This window comes from Vulpes lagopus, chromosome 1, assembly GCF_018345385.1.
Source record: "Vulpes lagopus strain Blue_001 chromosome 1, ASM1834538v1, whole genome shotgun sequence".
In the NCBI taxonomy this organism is placed as follows: domain Eukaryota; kingdom Metazoa; phylum Chordata; class Mammalia; order Carnivora; family Canidae; genus Vulpes; species Vulpes lagopus.
The window spans coordinates 108,403,003-108,427,580 of NC_054824.1; the positions used below are offsets into that span (position 1 = coordinate 108,403,003).

Consider the following 24,578-nt stretch of genomic DNA (forward strand, 5'->3'; position numbering starts at 1 on the left):
TCTGATGTTATTTGTTAAATAAAGAAGTTAGGTCATGTGGTCTGTAGATCTCCCCATTCTGGATCCAGCTGGTTGCTTCCTGGTGATGGAATTTATCTTGTTCATGGGTCTCTATATTTCCTTAAGCTTGGAGTTAATTACAGGCTATCTTGGATTCAATTTTTTTTTTTTTTCCTTTCTAGTTAGCAAGAATAGAGACGATGCTGTGTACTTACCACTGCATCGTATTGGTGTGCATATAGGGTAGGTTGTCCCAGTTTTCGTGATGGTAAAATTGTTCATCCAGACATATTCGAAAATATTACAATGCTCTTAATTAATAATAATGTAGCCATTTACTGCTTGCTTATCAGATGCCAGGCATTGTGCTGGTCACTTTCTATATGATTTCTATTATATCTCTGTATATTAACTACACTCACAGATTTGCAAATATATGCTAGAATTGCTTGGTTGGAAGACTTCGTGTGCCATCGCTTCGAGCTTTCGTTTACTTCTTGTAACGTAGGGTAATGATTCTGATTCTTGATTTATAAGCTTATCTTGAGGATTATTTGAAATAATGGATGGGAAAGCCCTTTGAAAAGTAGAGCATGCGGCGCTATACTGTTATAAGTAACGTTAGTTCAAAAAAAAGGGAAAGGAAAAGGAAGCCCCCAGTAATAGTCGCCCCAGTGGTCTCGTGCGCTCATCACACAGCCCTCGAAGGCAACGGGCCACGTCCCGCAGCCCAAGGCGCGGGAGGCCCCGCGTGGGGCCCACCCCGAGCGCCCGCCGGCGAGGGAGGCAGCCAGTGGGCACGGCGCCACCTGCCGGCGGCGCGCGGAGGCCCGGCCACTCGGCTGCCCGCCGCCGGGGCCCGCGGACACGGCTCCGAGCCGCGGCGGAGCAGACGGGGAGCCAGCTCCAGGCCGCCCCGACCCGCACCGGCCCGCGCTGCGGGGGCCCGCGGCTGCGGCGGCAGCAGACGTCGTTCCGGGGGCCCGGCGGGGACTGAGGACTCGAGCGGAGAAGAGAGCTAGGAGACACTGAGGACGACACGCACCCAGTCGTTCAGGAAGAGGCGGCCAAGCGTAGGGCTTTGCTTCTTTGCACCTGCTGTTTGGGGCTGCTAGTTGGAGCCCAGGGGTTCCCGGCCCGCGCGGGCGGGGGCGCACCTGGGGGCGGGCCGGGGGCGTGGCCTCCTCGCGGCCCCTCGGCGCTTCTGGGCCGGCCGCACACGGACGGCGCGCGCTCGCGGGCTGACGGTGGCCCGCTGGGCCCAGTGCGCGGAGGCGGAAGCGCGGGGACGCTCGGCGGCTGGAGCGCAGGTGAAGGGACCGGGCCGGGCTCCCCGGGAGGCTGAGCGCTCCGCCCCGCTCCGCCCGGCTCCGCCCCGCCCCGCCCCGCCCCGCCCCGCCCCGCTTGCTGCCGGCCGCCCGCCGCCAGCACGATGCTCCGCGTACTCTCACGGCCGTGCTCTAGGAATTAGGCTTCCGGGTTCATTGCCGTCTCTTGTTCCTGCAAACTGGGACCTTCTTGCTTTCTAAGGATTGCAAGTTAGCTTATTGACGAAACGGTATTCTGGGCATTAGCCGTTTATTTGCGGGAGAATCACGATTAGTTAAGGCCCATGTATTAAATCGTAGGGGCCTCTCACTTTCTAGTGTACTGATGTAGATTGACCAAAAAAATCTGTCTTACTCAAAAATACCATTTAAGGTGGAACATGTAACATTTGAATAGCCATTGATGACACTGTGTTGATATATTTAAGGTAATGGACAAGTAAGAAAAAAACACAGGTCAGTGCATATTAGACATTTTTTGATGCTGTTTTTGGGTGGAGGGAGTTTAGATATTTTAATGATAGCTTTGAAGTAACAAATCAGTAAGTGGATAAAATGTTTTGTTCCCAGTTTTGGATTGTAGCTGCTATTTTTACATATTAGGCAATAGGGAACCATGTGCCGTGCATGTATTATGCTAATATGTTATGCTATAATTTAAGAGGGCTGTTCTTGAGTAATAACATGGCAATCGTTTTTCTTTAGCTGTTTGTTTTCTATGCTCGAAACACCCCTCAGTTTCCTTCTCTATGTGTCACAGGGCAGCGGCTGCTGTGCCCTCTAGGAACTGATGCGTTAATCACTTTAATAAATAGCCAAAGGAAACATTCTTCAGCAACAGCACACACATTTTGCTTTATAAAGGTGATCTGATTTGGGGAACACAAGCCAGCTTAGAGCCTTCCTACCAGTCTCATCTACCAGTAGTGTCCTTAAAAAGGTGAGGTGACTCAGTGATGTTTCCCTAAACCCAGGCTCCCAAAACTTCTTTTTATATATACAGGTGGTATATTTAGATCCAAAAGGAAGCTCTTGCCAGAGGACATCATTAGCTTGCTAGGGTCCAGTGTGTGTGTTGTGTGATTGTGTGCTTCTTCCTTTTTTAAGAAAATTGTGGCAAAAACTGCATAACATAAAATTTAATTAACATTTTGACCATTTTAAGGTTACAGTTCAGTGATGTTAAGTACATTCACATTATTCTTCAGCCATCACCACTATCCATTTCCAGAATTACTAACAGTACACAAGCATTCCAACTTATCCGCATCCTCATCAGTGCTTGTTATTTTGTTTTGCTTTTTATAATAACCATCTTGTTTCTCTCCCTTCCCCTCTTTTTTTTTTTTTCGAGTGACTTGCCTAAGATCACATACTAGGAAAGAGCACAACTGAGATATAGACTTCCCCAGTTGCCTGGATCGTGCCAGCCCCAGGGCTTAGGAGAGAACCCAGGAGCTACCAGGCATTTTCATGTACTCCCCTTTTAGAAAGAAGGCTGTTTCTCCAAAACGTCTCAGGAAAGACTGTCAGTACTTTCCTCTCATCAGAGGGCCACCCAAGCTTTTCCTTTGTAAGGGTTCCACACAGGGGCTGGCGAGAAAATGTGTTCTGTGCACCTGTTTGGCCGTCTTTAAATCCCTGCCTGGCCCTCTGACCAAGGGGAACAGGACATCTTCTTGATCTGTTCTTTCTATGACTGGAGACTGTGAAGTGTTTAAAGACCAAAAGAGTGATAATCTATGTTTGTAATTCTAAAATGTTTGGGGACAATAAGATTAAATGTAGGCCATTGACTCCACAGATGCTTCTTGAGCACTTATTATTCACAGGCTCAAGATGCTTCTTGAGCATTTACTATTCACAGGCACCATTCTGAGCACCAGCAGAGAGGGGCTGTGTGGATGGACAAGGCGAGGTCCCTGACTTAGGGAGCTACAAACCACTGCAGTAGGAAATACATTTTATATCATGACCAGGATACACAGATCCATGTATATAAGGTGGAAACAAGAGTTTAATAAAATTGACAAATTCACCTTGGAGGGGGGAGAAAACAGTAACATTTTAGTAATTTTGCTTTTTGAACCCAAATCTGCTAATGTAAAGGGAGGCATGTAATGTGGATGGAATTCTTCACATGAGCATATTGTCTTTATTGAAGCCACTGATGGCCTAGTTTTACATCTTATGAAATAAGGTGGATAAACACATTTTTTCCACATGTCTTTCTTGAGTAGGTGTGTATGGCTGTGGAGATTTTAAGTCATTGACTTACTATGATTGAACTACAAGGTCAGGTTTACACTTAGTGAAGAAAAGGCATAGGGACTTTGCATGTCAAGTATTAGAAAGTCCAACTCGGTAAATGAGTGGAGAAAGATGGCCACAGCTTCCAGATTGTCTCTGATGTCTCCCCTTATTCTCTGCTGGGTTTCCTTCTCCCTCAGCTGATTATGGCTATCTGAATCAAGTTCCACTTCTTTGAGCCTGTCAGAATTCACCAGATTGGAAGGCTTATTCTCTAATCTAATCCTGACATGCCTGCCTCATGGAAAGATTTACTGTTTAAAAAAAGGGCACATTTGTGAACATTATTTCTATCAATCTCATGACATCAGTGGAGGTAGGTACTGTGACCTCCCCCCTCCCCCCCATTATGAGGCTTGGAAAGGGTAGGTGGCTTGCCCAAGGTCACATAACAGAGCTGTGGGTGGGATTTTTACCAGTTCAGCATTGCTGTTTTTTGCTGGTGGGTATTCAGAACCTTGGATAAGATAGTGGAAGAGGAACAAGTGGCTGCTGGTTCCCCCTTGGAGCTTTTTGGTTTTCCTCTGCCTGCTAAGAAGGGTAGCTGTGTGTGCCCCTGTGGTGGAAGTGTCTGTCCTTCCCAATCCCTTAGTGCTCAGCATGCTTGTTTCACAGGTTGGCCCTGTCAGGAAATGAAGCAGTGCTGTCCCTGAGGTCGGCTTAAGTGCGAATTGGCATGAGCACAAGGAGGAGGTCACGGTATCCCATCTGGAAGCAGCAGTAAGGTAGGAGTGGCATCTCATTACCTGGTGTACGCCCGGTGTGCTGGCCTTGTTGTACCATTTCTAGGGGGAGGACAGATCCCAGCCCCGACCCCCATCAGCCCTACAGAGTACTCTGTTCACGTCAGGAGGTCAAAGGGGATGTACTTTGGCCGCAATGTGGGAGACAACACTGGGAGATACTGATTTGATGAGTAATACAATGAGTTTGGATAGAGAAAGAAGTTTTCCAAGATTTGAGCAAAAGGGAATTTGGTTAAGGATTTGGTGTCAGAAGTTGTCAAAAAATGGTTTCCATTCTGAGGAGGAGCTCTTGTTCTTAAAAAGGATCACATTTTACTGGAGAGCGGATTCACATGGTGCTAGGGTTTTCACGAGAAGATGTGTAACAGGATGTGGGAGCTGGGTCGGCAGAGCCAGTGCCGCCCGCCCCTGAGTGCAAACCTGGGCCTCATCTCTGTGTCCTGTCGTGCTCCCGTCGGTCAAGGGAAGCCGGGGCCCTTGGTCACCACCAAAACTGGCTTCTTGGATGAAGGCAAGTGGGTGTAGAGCTGTCGTTCTGGTTTTCATTTCGGGGAACTTGGAGCCTTTAAAGAGCAACAGTGTGCAAGGTAGGAGAACCTGGAGGCTGGGCTCCTTCCTCTCAGCTCACCCTCCAACAGCTGAGGAAACACGAAGGTTTTAGGAAGTCTCAGCTGCTATCATGAGGATTTCAGAAGACTCTGAGGCCTTCTGAAAGAAAGTGAGATAGTAAGACGGAATGGTTGCTTCTGATACATTTGACTGACTCGAACCAAGGGAAGGTAGATGGTAGTAAGAAATACATTCATGATTCCTTAGAGGCTCTCTCTCTGTCTCCTATGAGCAGCCCCCAGATAGAGGCTCCATGCCTAGTCTCACTGGTGAGTGGCTACTAGCAGCATTTTTACCTCATTCTGGAGTTTGATTGCTGATACGTGGATGACAGCAGGAGCCTCCTTACGTTCTCCTCGTTCTCCTCGACTGCATCAGACTGAGAGTAGCCTCATGGGTGGAGTCAGGCAGCCACACGCCCTGAGTGGCCTGATTTGCACCATGGCCCCGTTCTTATTATCCTCAGTGGCACATTGCACCTCATAGGTGTCTCCTGTTGGAAGAGAAGGTTTATGGTGATTCTAGTTATGTGGCATTCGTGGCTCATCCTTAGATGAACAAGATGGCAGGTGGTTCTAAGTGCCAGGACAGGGTATGGCCGTCAGTCAGTGGTGGTCGGACTGCCTGATATATTCTTTAAATTTTTTATTTATTCAGAGGCAGAGAGAGAGAGAGAGAGAGAGGCAGGCAGAGAGGCAGAGACACAGGCAGAGGGAGAAGCAGGCTCCATGCAGGGAGCCCGATGTGGGACTTGATCCCGGGTCTCCAGGATCACACCCCAGGCTGCAGGCTGTGCCACCAGGGCTGCCCCCGGACTGCCTGATAAAGACAGTGTGGATGCTCAGAGTAGAATTCCAGGCGGAGCAGCAGGTCGCAGATTGCACACTTCGCCGCCTTTGACCTCCGTATGAAAGGACGCATTTAAGCCTGGCATTGGCATCCTGTTCCCTCTTCAATCAAGTATTTACCTAGATGAGGCCATTCGGGAGCAGAGAGAAGGTGAACCCTTGGGTGCAGAGCTAGTCCTGCCCTTCCAATCTTCTCATGTCTCCTTTTCTGAAGAGACACAGACAGGAGTGAGGACTTAGTACAGCAAACAGTTTCCAGAGCTCTGTTTGGAGGAGCATGAAAGGTATCCATCATTTCCAAAGGCTTTCTTTCTTTCTTTCTTTCTTTCTTTCTTTCTTTCTTTCTTTCTTTCTTTCTTTCTTTCTTTCCTTTCCTTTCCTTTCCTTTCCTTTCCTTTCCTTTTTCCTTCCTTCCTTCCTTCCTTCCTTCCTTCCTTCCTTCCTTCCTTCCTTCTTCTTTCTTTCTTTCTTTCTTTCTTTCTTTCTTTCTTTCTTTTCTTTTTTTTTCTTTTCTTTTCTTTTCTTCTTTCTTTTTCTTCTTTCCTTTCTTCTTATTCCTGAGAGACACAAAGAGAGAGGCAGAAGACACAGGCAGAGGGAGAAGCAGGCTCCCTGTGGGGAGCCCAGTGTGGGACTCCATCCCAGGACCCCGGGGTCACACCCTGAGCAAAGGCAGATGCTTAACCATGGAGCCCCTCGCCCAGTGAAGGCACTTTCAGTTCTGAGGCTATGTGTTAGCCTCAAACTTTCGATAATGGCTCAAAATGCATGTTTGTCCCCATTTATTTTTCTTTAGGTAAGATTTACAAAATGTTCCATATCTTAATGGTTGGTTGTTAAATAAAATGCCACCATGCAGGAAGCAGGGACTTTTATGGGATTTAGGCTGATGTGCAAATGTGAACAGTTCTGGAAACTGAATTTTGCAGAGATGATCTTAGACCCTATAAGAGTAAGAATGTTCTTGACTCCTTGTTTATCCACCATATGAAGGTTCCTGGATTCATCTCAGAAAATCACCCCCTCAGAAAGGGATTTTCTGTATTTATTGGCTCAGTGGGATCAGTGGTCTGTGGCCCCCAAGCCTCCACCGCGAGACTTCTGGAGTTTCTCCTGTATCTGAGTTCTCTGCAGCCATCATATCACTACCCTTTAAGATCTTTATCTTGAGGGATTCCTGGGTGGCTCAGTGGTTGAGCATCTGCCTTCGGCTCCGGTCATGATCCTGGGGTTCTGGATGGAGTCCCACATCAGGCTCCCTGCTCAGTGGGGAGCCTGCTTCTCCCTCTTCCTCTGCCCCTCCTCCCTGCTTGTCCTCTCTCTCTTTCTCTCTCTCCCCTTCTCTCAAATAAATAAATAAAACCTTAAAAAAATAGATCCTCATCTTGAGTGTAAGGTGAGGAACTTTAGTAGCATGTCACTTCTTAAAGCCCCATATCAGGTCATCCCTGTACCAGCCTTTCTCTTCAGATGTGTCAAAAGTGGATGCTTTTTTATTTTAAAAAATAAATAGGATACAGACTTCATTTATGGTTCAGGAGAATCCATAAAGATTTTAAAGTTTTCCATAGAGAAACCACTGCACATAAATGTCTCCTAACAGAAGACCATCCAGAATTTTAAGGCTAGTTTGTGGGTGAAAATCCGTATTTGTGAAAACATATGCTGCAAATGCTGTGTTGACAGATGGGTCGCTCTGTGAGACCCTGGCCTCTGAGCGCAGAGTGAAATATATCGCTCGCATCCCTGAAGTACATTGTCCATGAATATTCACTTCCTTTGTGGAAAAGCGATGTGGAAAAGTGATAAATTCACAGCAGAGAGGCAACACGATAGGGGCCTTCTGGCCTATTGATTTGTAAAGTCCAGGAGGGGTCGCAAATCCTTTTGGGAGTCAAGTTACACTTAATATTTATTGACTGTTCCATTATGTCTCCTATCTTAACATCCCCTGGATAGATTCTCGTTTAATGATTTCCAAGATGTTAGTAAAACTTCATCATGTAATTGCGAAGATTGTTCTTGTAGCATAATCCAGTGAATTATCCTTGTATGAGTACCGGACACTTCATTTATTTGGGAACATAGGTAGGATTCTGTAACTTAGTTGTTCTTAATGGAAGGAGCTAGTAGTGTTCGTGGCATTACCAAGAAACGCAAACCAGTCCTTTCTCTTCCCCCATAGGTACATGGCTAAGCCCTGGACACCTGCTGTGCCTTACCCAGGATTCCATGGTCTGTCGTGGTGAATTCTTGATGCATTTCACTCTTGGATGCTGGTGACTCCCAGGCAGGAGACATGGCTCTGGTCAGGCTGGGGTTTGGAAGGCAGCATCTTTGTCTGTTAAAGAGAAGTTTCCTGCTGTTGAAACTCACCGCTGTTGTCTTTGCAGCGCTTCTGTTTTGTGAATTTTTAATCTATTACTTAGTGATCTTTCGGTGTGATTGGCCTGAGGTGAAAACTGCAGCCCATGGCAGTGGACAGAAGACTCTGAAAGCCATGTTTTTGGCTGACACTCACTTGCTTGGGGAAGTACGAGGCCATTGGCTAGACAAATTACGAAGGTAGGAGCTATAATCAGGAATCTTGCTGAAATTCTTCTGGCAAGAAGGTAGATCCTTCTCCCTGTAGGTCAGGGTAGTCATTAGTTACTTTCCTCTCAGAGACACGTGGGGCATTTGACTTTTCCTTGAATGTAACTGTTTACAGAGCATCTGTTATGTGTAAGGACCCAGGATTTGGGAGGCAGGTCTGGGATTGAGTCTTAGGACTATGGACAAGCTAACGAGGGCCCCTCCAAACCTGTCTCTGCCTCCTTGTCTGTAATTGGTTGACACCAGAGACTTCATAGGCTGTGCGAGGGAAATGCCCACAGCAAGGTCTGGCACCTGGGTGTGGTTGGCTGAGGTTCCCCTTTGCCCCAGGCAGGGGAGGAAGCAGACCAGGGCTGGGGGGTCCCTTCTCACAGTCACTGGTGTGGAGTTTCGGGCAGGTTTTTGGCTGCTCTGGGTGGCAGGAGCAGAGCCGATCAGTGGCTGTCACCCTGGGGAGATGACCAGGGCCGTCTCTCCAACTTGGACCTGCTAAGTTGTCCACTGGCTTTTCTGTCAGAAGGCTTTTTAGAAACTCTAATTGTGGTAAAACACACAACGTCAAAGTTAATCTTAAGCAATTTTAAGTGTATATTTCAGTCCCATCAAGTACGTTCACACTGTTATGCAACCGTCACCACCAGCCACCTCTAGGACTTTTTCAGATTCCCAAACTGAAACTTGGTCCTCGTTAAAGACCAACTCCCCACTGTTCCTTCTTCCTGCCCCTGCACCCACCATTCTGCTTTCTGTATCTATGGATTTGACTCCCCGAAGGTTCCTCATGTAAGTGGAGTCATGCAGGATTTGTCCTTTTGTGTCTGGCTTATTTCACTGAGCATCACGTCCTTGTGTCCATCCGTGTTGCGACACGGGTCAGAATTTCCTCTCTCTTTTTTTTTTTTTTAAGATTTTATTTATTTATTCATGAGAGACACACAGAGAGAGGCTGAGACACAGGCAGAGGGATAAAGAGGCTCCCTGCAGGGAGCCTGATGTGGGACTTGATCCTCAGAATGGGATTATGCCCTGGGCCGAAGGCAGATGCTCACCACTGAACCACCCAGGTGTCCTGGAATTTGCTTCCTTTGTAAGGCTGGATGATATTGCATTGTATATTTAGACCATATTTTGTTTCTCTGTTCCTTGTTTGATGGCTACTTCCACCTTCTGGCTATTGTGAATAATGCCCACCACATGGTGACTGATGGGGCCTTCACCCACCAGGGTAGGCAGCGGAGCCTTCTTCTTGCCCCTGGTCACCCTATACCCTGACTTCTTTTCCTCATCATGACCGCATGGTGCCTGTCTAAATAGATCTTTAGCCTTGCAAGCAGGAATATCATTGGAGTACTCTGGATTTGGATGAACCTTATGTTGAGTGGGAGGGTAAGATGTGTAAGATTTCTAGGGGTGAGGGAAGAAGGCAAGACAAAAGAAGGAAAGATGGGGGGGCTGCCATCCTTTACTCAGAGGGTTTTATTTTTTAAGATTTTATTTATTTATTCATGAGATACACAGAGAGAGAGAGGCAGAGACATAGGCAGAGGGAGGAGCAGGCTCCCTGTGGGGAGCCCCATGTGGGACTCGATCCCGGATCCTGGATCTCGGGATCACACCCTGAGCTGAAGGCAGACACTCAACCGCTGAGCCACCCGGGTGCCCCTACTCAAAGTTTTAAACCACATGAGGCATGAGATAAAGAAGGGCCAGGGTGAGATTTCCTTTGGTCTTCCTTGGTCCTTACCATTTGGGCTTTCTTCCCAGCCCCCTTGCTACTGCTGTTTCTAGATGCTTTCTCCTCCAGGGTGAATAATATTCTATCAAGAAAAACTGAGAAATGAATTTTGGAAGGTGTCTTGAGTGAAGATGTGCACCGTGCAGCAGTTTACATGGGGCCTGGATGGTCTTCACTGACCCCAAATTTATGTCTTCCCCTATTTATATGCCGTGGGATGTCACAATTCTCTTTGGTAGGGGAGAAACAGCCCAGAGGATGCCTTAAAAGGGAGGGAAGAATTGGGGTCCTTAGGAAAATGCCACAAGTCATAGCTGTTTGGGGAGAGGGGAGGGTGGTTCCAGAAATCACTGACATGTTTGAGCATCTCCTGTGTGTTGGTGCTGTGCTGGGTATTTTACAAATGCTCTCTCATTTAATTCCATAACTGCCCTGTGAGAGTAGGTTTTATTATTCCCATTTACTAACGAAGAATAGGAACCAGAGAGAGAAGGCGACCTTCTCAAGGCCAGACGACTGGTTATGGGTGGAGCTGGGGTGTTAAGCCATTGCCTGTCAGGTTCTAGATCTCAGGTGTTTTTTTGTTTTGTTTTGTTTTTTTTTTTTTTTTTAAGATTTATTTATTTGAGAGAGAGTGAGCAAGAGAGAGAGCATGAGTGGGGATGGGAGGGGCAAGGGGCAAAGGGAGAGCAGGGAGCTCGACTTGGGGCTTCATCCCAGGACCCTGGGATTACAACCTGAGCCAAAGGCAGATGCTTGACCGCCTGAGCCCCCCAGGAGCCCCCCAGGAGCCCCCCAGGCTCTTTTCATTCACTTGTCTTACCTGTGGATGATTACTTGGATGTCTGAAGTACACAGGATCTACAGTTTTGATGTCAACTAGTCTGACTCTCCCATTATTGTCCCCAATCCCAAAGGCACGCAGGAAGTTGAGGTCATTCAAGAAGAAGTGAAACTTCAGCCAGACACTGTCATCTCCTTGATGTGGTCACAGCCCACACCGGGCATCTTTGGGAGCTGCATTGAGCTCTCCCTGACCTCTGTCTGGGGCTATCATGACTGAGGGATGGCTTCCTGGGTGCAGTGTCAGGTCTGATCTGTGCCACTGAGGGGAAGTCAGCTCTTAAGATGTGTGGGCGGGGCAGCCCTACCCTCCCTGGGGCCATTGTTCCCCATATTTACTCCTATATGGACTCTGAGCCTTGTAAGCATGGAGAAGAATGCAAGCATGGGGCTGTGGAAGGAGAATGGGACCATTCAGTTCAGTTTTTAAATGACCCAGAAGATGGATCTAGGCTCTACGTAGGAAATAGACTAATGCTGTACTTCTTCCTGTTGACCTCAAGGGAGTGGCAAATGGAGAGAGCTTTCCAGACAGCTCTGTGGTTGTTGCAGCCAGAAGTCGTCTTCATTCTAGGGGACATCTTTGATGAAGGGAAGTGGAGCTCCTCCCAGGTAGGACCCTGTGACTCAGGCACCCTCGTCCTGCTTTGGGGGTCCAGGGCAGGCAGTCCAGAAAATCCATGAAGCAGTATCCATGAGGGTGGGAAGTTTTGCTGAGCGCCAATGTTAAAAATATATAGTTTACCTGGAAGATTATTAGGATCTGTATCTCATGCCAGTCTTGAGATAGGCAAGCTAATTATAAACAGTTACCCCTTGCACAATACCGGGTTAGGGATGCTGACCTTGTGCAGTTAAAAATCTGGGTATAACTCTTGATTCTCCACATACATACCTACTAATAGCCCACTATGGACTGAAAGCCTTGCTGATAACACAGTTAACACCTATTTTGTATGTTATGTATAATCTATTCTGTATTCTTACAATAAAATCAGCTAGAGAAAATAAAATGCTGCTAAGAAAATCATAAGGACCTTGACGGTACTGTGCTGTCTTTATAAAAAAGGGCCATGTATAAGTTGACCTATGCAGTTCCAACTCTTGGTCAGCTGTCAACTGTATTTGTTTATGTAGGAAGTAGATTAGTCAGAACTCATTTTGTAGGAATGCACATTCTCATGAGCCTCTTGGGAAAGGGAAAAAAGGAAAGGAAAAAAGAGGCAAGGTGCATACAATTTCACTTGGCACCAGAATTACAGAATATATAATGAAATATTCTTTGATTTTATTTATTTTTTTTTTTTATTTTTTTTATTTTAAAAAAAATTTTTTTTTTTTTTTATTATTTATGATAGTCACACACACACAGAGAGAGAGAGGCAGAGATACAGGCAGAGGGAGAAGCAGGCTCCATGCACCGGGAGCCTGATGTGGGATTCGATCCCGGGTCTCCAGGATCGCGCCCTGGGCCAAAGGCAGGCGCCAAACCGCTGCGCCACCCAGGGATCCCCTATTCTTTGATTTTATACTTGTTTATTTAACCATGAAATTATAAGAATTGTGCTATAAGAGTTACTTGCTACTTCCTTTTTTTAAAGATTTTTTTATTTATTTGAGAGAGAGTTGGAGGAGGAGCAGAGGGAGAGAGAAACTCAAGCAGACTCTGTGCTGAGTGCAGAGCCCAATGTGGGGTTCCATCTCACTACCCTGAGATCATGACCTGAGCTGAAATCAAGGGTTGGACACTTAACCAACCCAGGCGCCACTCCTCTTATTTTTTTTCTTCTGAGGGAGAGGTGCAGAAGGAGCCATGAGGGGGCCTGGAATGAGGTTCCTGTGCCTTCAGGAGCCTCTGTTTGGGTGTTGAAGGGACATAAGCTTTTCCATAACCAAAGAGATAGGCTATTCTCACCTTAGCTGTCAAAATATTTTGCTTATTACATTCCTGGAATTAATGGAAAAAAATACCTGTTTTGCTGTTTAGTTAAAAATATTTGGTCATGAATGGTTTTTAGGAGGGATTTTGCAGTATAGGATATATTTTTAAAATTTAAATTCAATTTAATTAACATATAGTGTATTATTAGTTTCAGAGGTAGAATTTAGTAATTCATCAATTGCATATAACACCCAGGGCTCATTCCATCATGTGCCCTGCCTAATGCCCATCACCCTGTTACCCTATCCCCCCCCCCCACTCACCTCCCTTCCAGTGACCCTCAGTTTGTTTCCTATAGTTAAGAGTCTCTTATGGTTTATCTCCCTCTCTGTTTTTGTCTTATTTTATTTTTTCTTCTCTTCTCCTATGTTCATCTGTTTTGTTTCTTAAATTATACAGATAAGCGAAATCAAAGGGTATTTTTCTTTCTTTGACTGACTTATTTCACCTAGCATAATACATACCATCTAGTCCCATCCATGTCATTGCAAATGGGAAGATTTCATTCCTTTTGGTGGCCGAGTAATATTCCAGTGTGTGTGTGTGTGTGTGTGTGTGTGTGTGTATCACATTTTTATCCATTCATCTGTCGATGGACATCTAGGCTCTTTCCATAGTTTGGCTATTGTGGACATTGCTGCTATAAAAATTGGGGTGCATGTGTCCCTTCAAATCTCTATGTTTGTATCCTTTGGATAAATACCTAGTAGTGCAAATGCTGGATCATAGGGTAGCTCTATTTTTAATTGAACCTCCATACTGTTTTCCAGAGTGGCTGTACCAGTTTGTACTGGGGTGGGATATTTTTTTAAAAAGCCATTGGCATTTCCCAGGATAATCCAAAAAGCTTTACAAAGAAAGTCTTGGTCCAGATCTGGTTAGAAACCCCCTGTTTATGGGGTTTTTATGTTTGTTATAATCTAGTCCATAATTAAATATGAGATAAGTGGAAATTCTATATGTAATAATTAGCTAGTTATAAAATGATGCTGGAGGTATATGTTGCTTTTGCAAATTAAGGGCAGCATTTTATGTTTTTCTTTCTTTTTAAAAAGATTTTATTTATTTGAGATAGAGAAGTCACAAACAGGGGAGGAGAGGCAGAGGGAGAGGGAGAAGTAGACTCCCCACTGAGGAGGAATTCCCAACACGGATAGTGGGGGCTCTATGAGATCTTGACCTGAGCCAAAAGCAGACGCTTAACCAACTAAGCCACCCAGGTGCCCGTTTCTGTTTTTCTAATTTTATGTTATTCTGATTTTATCTTATCCTAACTTTAAATATTATTTGTTAAAGTGAAGTCTTTGTAAATGTATTGAAGGACTCTCCAGCATATTTCTCTAGCTTGGGCCTATTTAAAACTTTTAGGATAAAGTTGATTATTATCCAACTAAGTATTGTCTTCCCTCATGTTTGTCCAGTTGATGTTTTTAGACTTAATAAGAGCCAGAATGATAGAAACATAATCCTCAAGCTTTAATAGTTAAAGCATATGTCAAAATAATGTTGAAATATTGATTGGATTTTATCTTTCTTTTGCCCACATCCTATCCATTCTCATTCTTATTGTAGCCACAGGGAAATGCTAAGATTAGGGATATGCTCATCCCTGTCTTGGTTAGGAGACACGAATTTACTTGACATTCCTAAGAGCCTCTTCTTATAATGTGTCCAAATCTGAAGTGCTTATCAGACCCCAGGGGGGGTCCATGCTTGGGCTTCAGGGGATCTTCTCAGGGAATCTTAAAATGGGTACATGAATCAAATATTTTGGGGACTGCCATCTAATGTTTTAATATGGGGGAATATCATTTAATTAAAAGTTGACATCAAATTAAATAATTAAAATATTAAGTCTTGGTAAAAGAAGTATGACACAGAATTGGAAATTCTAAGTTCTACATTAACTCTGTGAGCACCTGATTTGGACGGGGAAGTGAACTTCTCATTATCTGAGTAGGGAGCATGTTTTTTTAGCCACAGGGAAGAGAGGGTTCTCTGGATCTCAGCAGCGACTCATTTTTCCCACAGGGCTGGGCAGATGATGTGAGGCGGTTTGAGAAAATATTCAGACACCCTCAGCACGTGCAGCTAAAGGTGGTTGCTGGCAACCATGACATTGGCTTCCATTATCAGTAAGTAGTTCAGTGAAGTTGCACCCTGAGAGCGCTCGCTAACTATGACTTGAAACCTGCCACCATTCAGGTGAAAGCCTTATTTGTGCTGTGTGTGGGATATCTGTTGTCCTTGAACGATATAAGCCCTGGAACATAAAGTCCACAAGGGCAAAGACTTTTGTTTTGGCACATTGTACACCCTTAACAAATCCCTGTTGAATAAATGACTTGTATGTGTTCTTGGGTGATTCTAACTTGAAACTTCATTTAATAACCAATTATTTTCTTGGGGACGCAGAAAACAAGACCATTTAGCTTTTTGTAAATAGTTTTTACATAGTACTGATGAGATGCCAGCCTGTTTTGAGCACTTCATTGTTTTTTTTTCTCCTTAATGCCCATCCCCCATCTAGCCCGTTCCACACCCCCCCCCCCCCCCCCATCAAGCCTCAGTTTGTTCTCTATAGTTAAGAGTCTCTTATGGTTTGCTTTCCTCTTTCTCTCTCTTTCCCCCCTTCCCCTATATTCATCTGTTTTGTTTCCTAAATTCCACAGAGGGGTGACAGCATATAGTATTTGTCTTTCTCTGACTTATTTTGCTCAGCATAATACCCCCTAGCTCTATCCATGTCATTGCAAATGGCAAGATTTAATTCTGAGTAATATTCCATGCATACACACATCACATCTTTTTGATCCGTTTATCAGTTGATGGGCTCTTTCCATAGTTTGGTTATTGTAGATGATGCTGCTATACAGTGGGACTAAGCACTTTACTTCCATATTTCAACTCATTTAATCTTTCCGACGGTCCTATTTTAACCACTGTGCCAGTGAGGAAACTGAGGGTCTAAGGGGTACTGAGTCCTTATAGTCACTCTGGTAGAGCTGAGATTTCCCCTGATAGCCCGGGCAGCTGGAGCTCTCACCTCACAGAGCTAGTCCGGGACTCCAGTCCTGAGGTATTTCCTGTGTTTATGCTAACTCCTAAGAGGTCCTAAAATGACTTGCTCTGAAAAATGTTTCTTTTCGCAACTGAATACAGGATGAGCACATACAAAATAAAACGATTTGAGAAAGTTTTCAACCCCGAAAGGCTGTTTTCTTGGAAAGGAATTAAGTGAGTATTATTTGTGAATTCTTATGAAGCCCCTTCCGTCCTCAACTTCATTTTCTTTCTTTTTTTCTTTTTTTAAGATTTTATTTATTTATTCGTGAGAGACACACAGAGGCAGAGACACAGGCAGAGGGAGAAGCAGGCTCCTCGCAGGGAGCCCAATGTGGGACTCGATCCACTGACCCGGGATCACGCCCTTGCACCAAAGGCAGATGCTCAATCACTGAGCCATACAGACGTCCCTGAACTTCATTTTCTAAGGAAGCTATTGTCCTGAGTCAGAGCCACGCTCTGTGTGGCTTGTTGTACAGTTTCTGATGAAGGCATGCAGGCCTCATCCTCCCTGATGGCCACTGTCAGGGTCACCAGCCTGGTGTTCCTTAACAACCTGCAAGTGGACCAGCCAGTTGATGACTTTGCCTGGCCTGTCTGCAGTGTCTCTGGGTGATAGAGGTTTCATCAGTCCACTTTGTAAGGGAGTGAATTTTTATTTGTTCAAAATGTACTTAACTTGCTCTTGTGGGTATGTGTCCCAGGATTTGGGGGCAGGTATGTTCACCATGCTCTGTAGCTGTGTGCCATCCCCACTCCCATCAGCCTTGATTTGTAGCCCAAAGCATCCCAACCCTTTCGTCTGACCACGTATACCAGTTCCCCTGCTGCATGGCCATTTTCATGCTGTCTCCGGACCCTCTCTGGTCTGTGTGTGCATTTGCAGTGTGGTGGACAAGACCATACACGTTTTTTTAGTTGCAGACCTAGTGCAGAGAGAAAAGGTGGGAGAGGAAGGCTCTTCCTCTTTAGACCAGGGCCCCTGTGGGTGTCCAGGACTCATGGCTTTGGCTGTGGCAGGTCACCGGATCTGTCACAAGAGATGACCTATGACACTCCCAGAGACCAGGTCAGGGCTTCTCCACAAATGCTCACTCTTTTCCTCTCTTTGCCTGTAGGACTGAGTCTCTGGTAGCTTCCTCCCCTGCATCATATGAAGACTTGATATAGTTTTATGTCTTCTTTTTCCTTAGGCATAGAGTTTAAGAAACTTGAAACACACCGATCATATTTCAGATCAGTTGGTTAGTCAGCTCCTTATCGCTAAAATTCTTTACATTTCAAGCAGTCTTTACTGATAGGTGCCCTCTTTATGCCCAGTTGACAGGTGTGTAGGAAATCCAAGCATATTTGAAATGGGAGTCTGTAACAATATAATTAAGGTAAAGCGATTATAAAGGGCCACCACCAGTGACTATCATCATCCTGATTTGGGATCATGTGCACCAGTTAGCTCTGCCCAGCAACTCCCCCCCACCCCCGCCCTGCCTTGTCTGCTGCGTGTGCGGATGTTAGTGACTGTTGCCCGTGGTTCACTATATGATGATCACAGTATGTCATACATCCTGAGTACTTCCTAGTGGCAGGCGTGGTCGTAGTCTCCCATTTAGCCCTCGCGGGTCAGTGGCATGGATGTACTGCACTACCCCCATCTTTCCAGATGAGGCACAGAAGACACATGGTGAGATACTGGGCTCAATGGTGCTGTGACCTCAGAGCTTCTGTAATCTGGGATTTCTCACAAATTCGAGGTTCAAAATCCTTTGACTGCCTCTTAGACCCTCTCCCCCTATAATGCTGTTATTGTGCTTTCTTTGTATCAACTCCTACCTAAGACAGATGAGTCGAGTTGAGGTTTAAAGCCGTTCTGGGGCATGTTTCCTCACACGGTGGGTGCCCGGCTTCTGGCTCAGGGAGCAGGGTCAGGAGACCCACGGGAAGCCAGTGGCCCTCACTCTGTTGCTCCCTCTGCCTCAGTTTCGTGCTGGTCAACAGTGTGGCCCTGGAAGGGGACGGCTGCCACCTCTGCTCTGAGGCGGAAAGGGAACTCATCGAGATTTCTCACAAACTGAACTGCTCCCGAGAGGTAGGAGGGCATCTGAATGTACAGGTGCTCCCGTTCTGGTATCTTCTGTGGGGACGGCCCCTGCACTTCGCGTTGTGTCCATCTGTCAGCTCCCCCTTCCTTTCCTACTGCTCGGGGAGTGCTGGCTTTGCTGGCTTAACTCATCTCTTGCCGGCAGGAACCTGGCTCCAGCCTGTGCAGAGGCCTGCAGCCGCTGCCAGGGTCAGCCCCAGTGCTCCTCCAGGTGAGCCAGGCCCCTCCAGGTGAGTGGGGCCCTCCAGGTGAGTGGGGGCCTCCAGGTGAGCAGGGCCCTCCAGGTGAGCGGGGGGGGGGGGGCCTCCAGGTGAGTGAGGCCCTCCAGGTGAGTGGGCCCCCTCCGGGTAAGCAGGTGGGTACAGCTCCAGGGGCCCTGCTCACACCTGGGCCTCTCTAACCACCCTCCCCCCGCCCCCTCAGCATTTCCCGCTTTACCGGAGCAGCGATGCCAACTGTTCTGGGGAGGACGCTGCACCTCTGGAAGAGCGGGGCATCCCCTTTAAGGAGAGATACGATGTGCTTTCCCAGGAGGCCTCACAGAAGGTTTGCAGTAGGGCGGGAGGCCTGCCCAGGGACAGCCAGACAGATGGCTGTCACAGCCTCCTGAGGGTGGAGGGCAGACTTGGGCAACATTTCAGATTTCCATGCCATCCTTTGATCCTCCCCCTCCCAGCTGTAATTCTGTTTCCTAATACCGAGTTAATGATGATCTCAGCTCCTCTTTATTCAGAGTTTTTTCACTAACTTAAATGTATTTGAAAATGTGAATGGAACCTAAGAGGTAATTTGGGGGACAACCCTCTCAGGTCCCCTCCCTCTTCAGGAGCTTTGTACTATCACTTTACTATCACTCAATACCCAGGACTTTGTATTATTGATTTTACTATTGCTCAGTAAACTTTGCTTTGCTGCCCACCCAAAAAAAAAAAAGTTAATTTTGAGGGACTTAAGATGTGCTTATTTATATAGGTTTATAGAATGTTTATATTCTATAAATACATATTTGTATAATTATGATATACAATATAATAAAATATAAATATATTTATAAATTTATACAAATATTTCTAAAAATATAAAATCTGAGATAAGAAGGATAGATTCCCCCTAAAAGCCTGAACTTACTTTTGATAATAGGGTCTAAACAAACCAAAGGATCTTAAGAAAAAAATAAAGCCCCCTACCAAGTAGGGATTTTCTATTTTACTTAATGGAATAAGTGAGTGGCCTGGCTCTGGGTCCCGAAGGGGTTCTGTCCAAGCACTGACCCCCTGTTGCTTCCTCCCCTCGGTGTGGTAGCTGCTCTGGTGGCTCCGGCCCCGCCTCATCCTGAGTGGCCACACACACAGTGCCTGCGAGGTGCTCCACGGGGCGGGAGTCCCCGAGATCAGTGTGCCGTCTTTCAGCTGGAGGAACAGAAACAACCCCAGTTTCATCATGGTAATGTGAACGTTTATTTTCATCTGAAAGCTTTCATAGAAGTATTGAAATCAACACAGTAATCAACTATTTAATTGCTGCAACCTGTAAAAAATGTACAGAAGCTGTAAATACAAACTTCCCCTGCTCTGCACGCACACTTAGTTGGATACACTGACCCCTGTCTGAACACCTCTTTGGGGACAGGTGAACGTGGCATTACCCCTGGAAGGGGCCAGGGAGGGGTGACTTACGGAGTGCTTCATCTCCACGGATGCCACTGCCCTCAGATAGTAGGCTCTAGGTTTTTAATTTTCTAAGGACACAGGGTCATGTCTTAGCTGTACTCGAATATCTTGTCTTATTTCCAAATAGGCCCATTTGCTCTGACAGGAAAATGCCACGGCTCTTGCGAGTTGCCTGGAGATGTTTCAGTTAGTGGCCACCTGATGTTTTTTTTAAAACCATTTTGTAATGGTTTTATGTAAGGTACTTTTACTTCATGAAAAGTTGGAGAAACCCTCACGTTTTCAAAGTAAATGAAACCATTCCTCAGTGTCATTCCAACATAGCAAAAACAGCTACAAAACAAGCCCACTGAGGTGCCTCTGGCACATGCATTTCTGCATAACAGGTTCCTTATTTTAGCATCAGATGGCATGAGAAATGGCCTTGTACTCCTTGTTTCTCAGTGACCAGTGATGTAAATCTCCATGCCTCTTGCATCTGTCATGTGTCCCCACTGCATTTTAGCACACCTGCTGTGCTAGTTTCAATGGAGAGGTCAGATCCACTCAGCATGCTGGGAGCCTTCACTTCGTGTCTCCAGCCAGTGCTTGTGGTTGGTGGGTGGTGACCTGTGGGGGACGAAGGCTGTGCCCCTTAGTCTCAGAAGAGCCACTTCCTGGCCTTACCCGAGTCAACCAAGAAGGCTGCCTTTCTTCCTCTGTCATGTCTAAGACTGTTGTGTGGCGCCGTGGGAAGGCTCTCACTGCAGCATTAATGTTCTCATTTCCTTTTCAGGGCAGTATGACGCCCACAGAGTATGCCCTGGCCAAGTGCTACCTGCCCTATGAGGACACCGTTCTGGTCACGTACTGTGTTGCAGCCGGGTTCCTGGTGGTCCTCATGTTAGTTCACTCTGGGCTTCTAGTCTCACCCTTTCTTTTTGGTTGGAACCTGCTCAGAAAATTTAAGACAACATAAAGAGCAGGAGACTTTTGTATGCTGTAATAAATAAGAAAGCCAAAGAAACTGAACTTGGGGCAGTACTCCTGTGAGATGAGGTCACCAGAGGCTGGCTTTACACGTGTCACAGAAACTATATATCACTGCTGCGAGTTCCTGCAGAATAAATAGTTGATTGTACTGTTCTCATGCTATAAAAATGGGACATGTACTCTACAACAAGTCTTTTTTCTCATTTTATCAAATATATGTATAATCAAAGATCATGTCTGTACAATATGTAAAAGCTATTAAAGTCATCACTTGCATGCACTAGACTGTCCTGCCTTCCCCCAGATGGAGCTGGATGCCTGGGAACACACTTGGGATTGTGTGTGCAAAAACACTGGCTTTGCTTCTATCCCCCTACGAAGTGGTCCTCAAACCCCTATCTATTATAAAGCTGTACACTTAAAATAATAAAAGTACAGATGCCACAAGCAGGAATGGATTGTTCTCACAGACTTTTGTACTTCTGTGCTAATAATGGAATCAGATTTTTAGAGAAGTGTAATTTTCTCTAGCAGACCAGGCTTTTAAATCTGAATTTAATGCCTGTCCACGATCAAAGAAACTGGAAAAAAGGCTGGGAAGTGGCCTTTGACATTTAAAAATACATATGTTTTGATGATTCTAAGCCAGATAAAATATGTTCTTTCTGTGTATTTTCTATGGGTCTAGCCCTGTCTCTGAATAGGAAGCTTAGCTGTGGGGGAACTGCTGAGTGATAACGTACAGAACAGCATACAACTGCACTTTTGTGCACGTGTGGGGGTGTAGCTCTGCCGTTCTTCATGTTGTATGTTGAAAGTGTGATGGAAAGAAAAATAATTTCTACTTTATATGTCTCATTTCAAATCAGAGCTTTATGCAGCAGGGATGAGAGGCACAGGGATTTAGTGATTCTGACATAAATCATGTGTTTATCACACCAATCGTCTATAAAGCTGTCATCCTTTCTTTCTTGGAAAAGTCATATTTAAATCTGGATGCATTTATGAAGGATTATAAAATGCTGCCTTATAGAGTAAACTTTAAAATAGTAAAGACTAAAAGGAAATGAATTAGCGTCAGCCAGGCTGTCACTTCTGGATTCCTACTGTTGAACTATAACTTTGGACATCTTTGCAGATTGTCCTGGACCTAAGAAAACTACCCTCGAAGCCGTGGCTGTGTATAGAATATGAAGCATCGCTGCTGTAGTGATTCTCACTTTCTAGATGTCGTACCATACTATAACTTTTCAGGCTGCATTTGGAAATCTTTCACATGGGAAAAACAGCAGTGTATTTTGACTTTGCATTTCAAATAAAGGTTTTGTAATATTTCTTCTTCAAGAGGCAAATGGAGATGCCATCCTTTGATTCTCTTGGGCCAAACACCGACACCCGTCTGTCTTCTTGCTGTTTGTTTACAATGGAAACTGCGGTCAAGTGAGTGATTCAAAAGCTCTGACTAAGGGGATGGTTGACCTGTTTCCCCTCAGAGAACTTGTAAAAGTCTTTAGATTGGAAAATAATCAAAAGACATATTGTCAAGAGGGAAAAAATCCTTGGTTTCTAAAAGAAGCTTGTGATGTGGGTACAAATTATTTGTAAGATGTGAATGATTAATGTGTATAATTTATATATGTGTGTGTGTGTGTGTGTGTGTGTGTGTGTGTGTGTGTGTGTATTTAATCAAGGATATTTTCAAAAGTACTAACCTGATAAAATATCCTAAATTCTACAGATACCATTCTCTTTTTTAGAGCAAGCAGCAGGTAATGTTGACATTTAGCTGTTCAGCACAATAAACACATTACTTTTACAGATATAGCCATAATCAAGGCACAAAGATCTACAAGGATTTTTTTAAGTAGTTATATAAAATAATATTACATCTTGTGGTCTGTACAGTTATAATAAACCAGCAAAAAAAAAACAATATATGGAAGGAGACTCTTGTCCAAGCATAGTCAAAGTCTAGAGGATCATTTTTAGACAGGACACACTTTGCAGAGGTGCATGTGGTAGGTTTCTGCCTAAATGTAAAAGGCTCAAAGTAGGTCTAATTTGATGTGTGAGGTTGGTAGCGACTCAAATAGGACTGAGAAAGGGTTTCTCTCCACTCTGTGACTTGAGGTCTATCCCAGCTCTTGGGCCAATGCAGCTCAGAAGGGGCGGCCACTTGTCCGCCCGCAGCTTCATAAAACTAGCAGCGCCAAGCATGTGGCTTACCCCCTGTACCCCTGCCTCTACGATCATGCTTGGTAATTCAGAAAAATGTGCCATTTCTCCCCCATTTATCAAGTTCCTGCTGGATTACTAAAGCACTGAGTGGATAAAGAAAAGGGGCCCCCACCCAGAGAGACCACTGAGGTACCACCCATGTGAGAGAGTGTGGTGGTTTGCAGTGACACAAATTGGTGGGCGTGGGGCTGCAGAAGATTGTGCTCAGTGAAAACAAAAGCTACAAACCAAACCTGAGGGGAACAGAGGTAGCCAGCGGCTTGGTGGTCACACAGGAGCCAACAGAAAACAGGACAGGTGGCAGCCGGATGAAACTGGGAGCTCCCTACCATGGCTTGGGGCTGACAGATGGTCCTGAAATAAATGTTCCACCTGGCAGGGTGGCCAAGGGAGGAGAGGCAGGCGGAGAGAGGTGTGAGAAGGCGCGCCCACCTCCTCCAGGGCTGCCTCACAAGAGTTCGTACTGTTTGAGGTGCATCCTCTGGATGATGTCACGGCAGTCGTTGAACACCCTGCGAATGTTCTCGGTGTCCACGGCACAGGTGAAGTGTGGATAGCAGTAATGTTTGCCATCCCCTGTCGCTGTGCTGATCCTCTGCAAAAAAAAAAAAAAAAAAGAAAAGAAAAGAAAAAAAAGTTGTCTGTGCTGTGGGGTCCTGGCCACCACAGGGTGGGAACGCTGCTGCCACCCCACTCATCCTTGGAGAAGAATTTAGGCAACACTTTGATCAAGGAGGAGGATCTAGTGTTGTGGTTCGTTTGACACAGGAACACTTAGCTGTCGGGGCTGTTTAAATACTGAGCACCGCTGGAAAGTCAGTCTCACACTTACCTCTGCCCACAGCAGCTTAGGTTCAGCTGAGATAGGACATACATAGCCACTGAGAGAAATGAGGGTAGAATTTTCCAGAAATGAATGTCAGTCCTAAACCAGTGCTATCAAATGGAACTTTCTGCAATAATGGAAATGTTCTATATTCGCCCTGCCAATAGGGGAGCCACTATCACTAGCTGATGCAATGGAGATGGACTTTTAATTTGAATATTAAATTTAAGTATCCACATATGACAGTCGTTCTATGTGGATCGCACATCAGCCATACTGCCTCCTTCTCCACACAGAACATGAGTGTTCTCTGGAGATGTCCTCTGGTTAGCACCGGGAGGTTTGTGGCTTTTCTCCCAGAGGAGAAAAAGCATGATTGGTCATGATTCATAAGGCCATGTTGGAGTGACATGCTCATGTGCACCGGGAAGCTAAGGAGGGCAATGTGGAGAGAGGCTGTCATGGGCCAGACTGTGTCCTCCCCACACCAATTCATATGTTGAAGTCCTAACCCCCAGTGCCTCTGAATGTGACTATTTGGGGGTGGGATCTCTTTTGAAAGAATTAAGTGAAAACGTGGTCATGTGGGTGGCCCTGAACCCAGTAAGTTAGGTGTCCTCACAGGCCAGGAGGAGATTGGGACACACACACAGAGGGAAGGGCACGTGGAGACACAGCGTGAAGGCAGAAGGAGAAGGTGAACACTGACAAGCCAAAGAGGCCTCAGGAGAAGCCAACCCTGCTGACACCCT

At 45.7% G+C, this 24,578-nt stretch overlaps 2 protein-coding genes across 15 annotated transcripts in view; one reads left to right on the plus strand and one right to left on the minus strand.

The window, feature by feature from the left end:
- The first annotated feature begins 836 nt into the window (after window positions 1-836).
- Window positions 837-22,114, plus strand: MPPE1 (metallophosphoesterase 1). 10 transcript variants are annotated; one of them, XM_041752047.1, is made up of 13 exons: window positions 1,405-1,558; window positions 2,089-2,268; window positions 3,779-3,954; window positions 4,254-4,363; window positions 8,027-8,406; window positions 11,518-11,626; window positions 14,988-15,091; window positions 16,119-16,193; window positions 18,000-18,108; window positions 18,266-18,331; window positions 18,544-18,666; window positions 19,423-19,563; window positions 20,566-21,216. In XM_041752047.1, exons 5-13 carry the CDS (start codon window positions 8,141-8,143, stop codon window positions 20,746-20,748), a joined length of 1,176 nt encoding a protein of 391 aa, XP_041607981.1. In that variant the 5' UTR covers window positions 1,405-1,558; window positions 2,089-2,268; window positions 3,779-3,954; window positions 4,254-4,363; window positions 8,027-8,140; the 3' UTR covers window positions 20,749-21,216. The 10 variants fall into 10 exon arrangements, with proteins under 10 accessions (XP_041608014.1, XP_041607988.1, XP_041607946.1 ...); XM_041752080.1 differs by lacking the exons at window positions 1,405-1,558; window positions 2,089-2,268; window positions 3,779-3,954 and adding exons at window positions 837-1,073; window positions 21,901-22,114 and having other exon boundaries at window positions 20,566-20,672; XM_041752054.1 differs by lacking the exons at window positions 1,405-1,558; window positions 3,779-3,954 and adding an exon at window positions 837-1,073.
- GNAL (G protein subunit alpha L) overlaps window positions 22,092-24,578 on the minus strand; it is a 144,457-nt gene continuing 141,970 nt past the window's right edge. For all 5 annotated transcript variants that reach the window (XM_041751973.1, XM_041751981.1, XM_041751990.1 and 2 more), the window contains one exon: window positions 22,092-23,595. In XM_041751973.1, coding sequence (XP_041607907.1) covers window positions 23,449-23,595 — 147 coding nt within the window. In that variant the 3' untranslated portion in view covers window positions 22,092-23,448. The remainder of the gene's footprint in view (window positions 23,596-24,578) is intronic.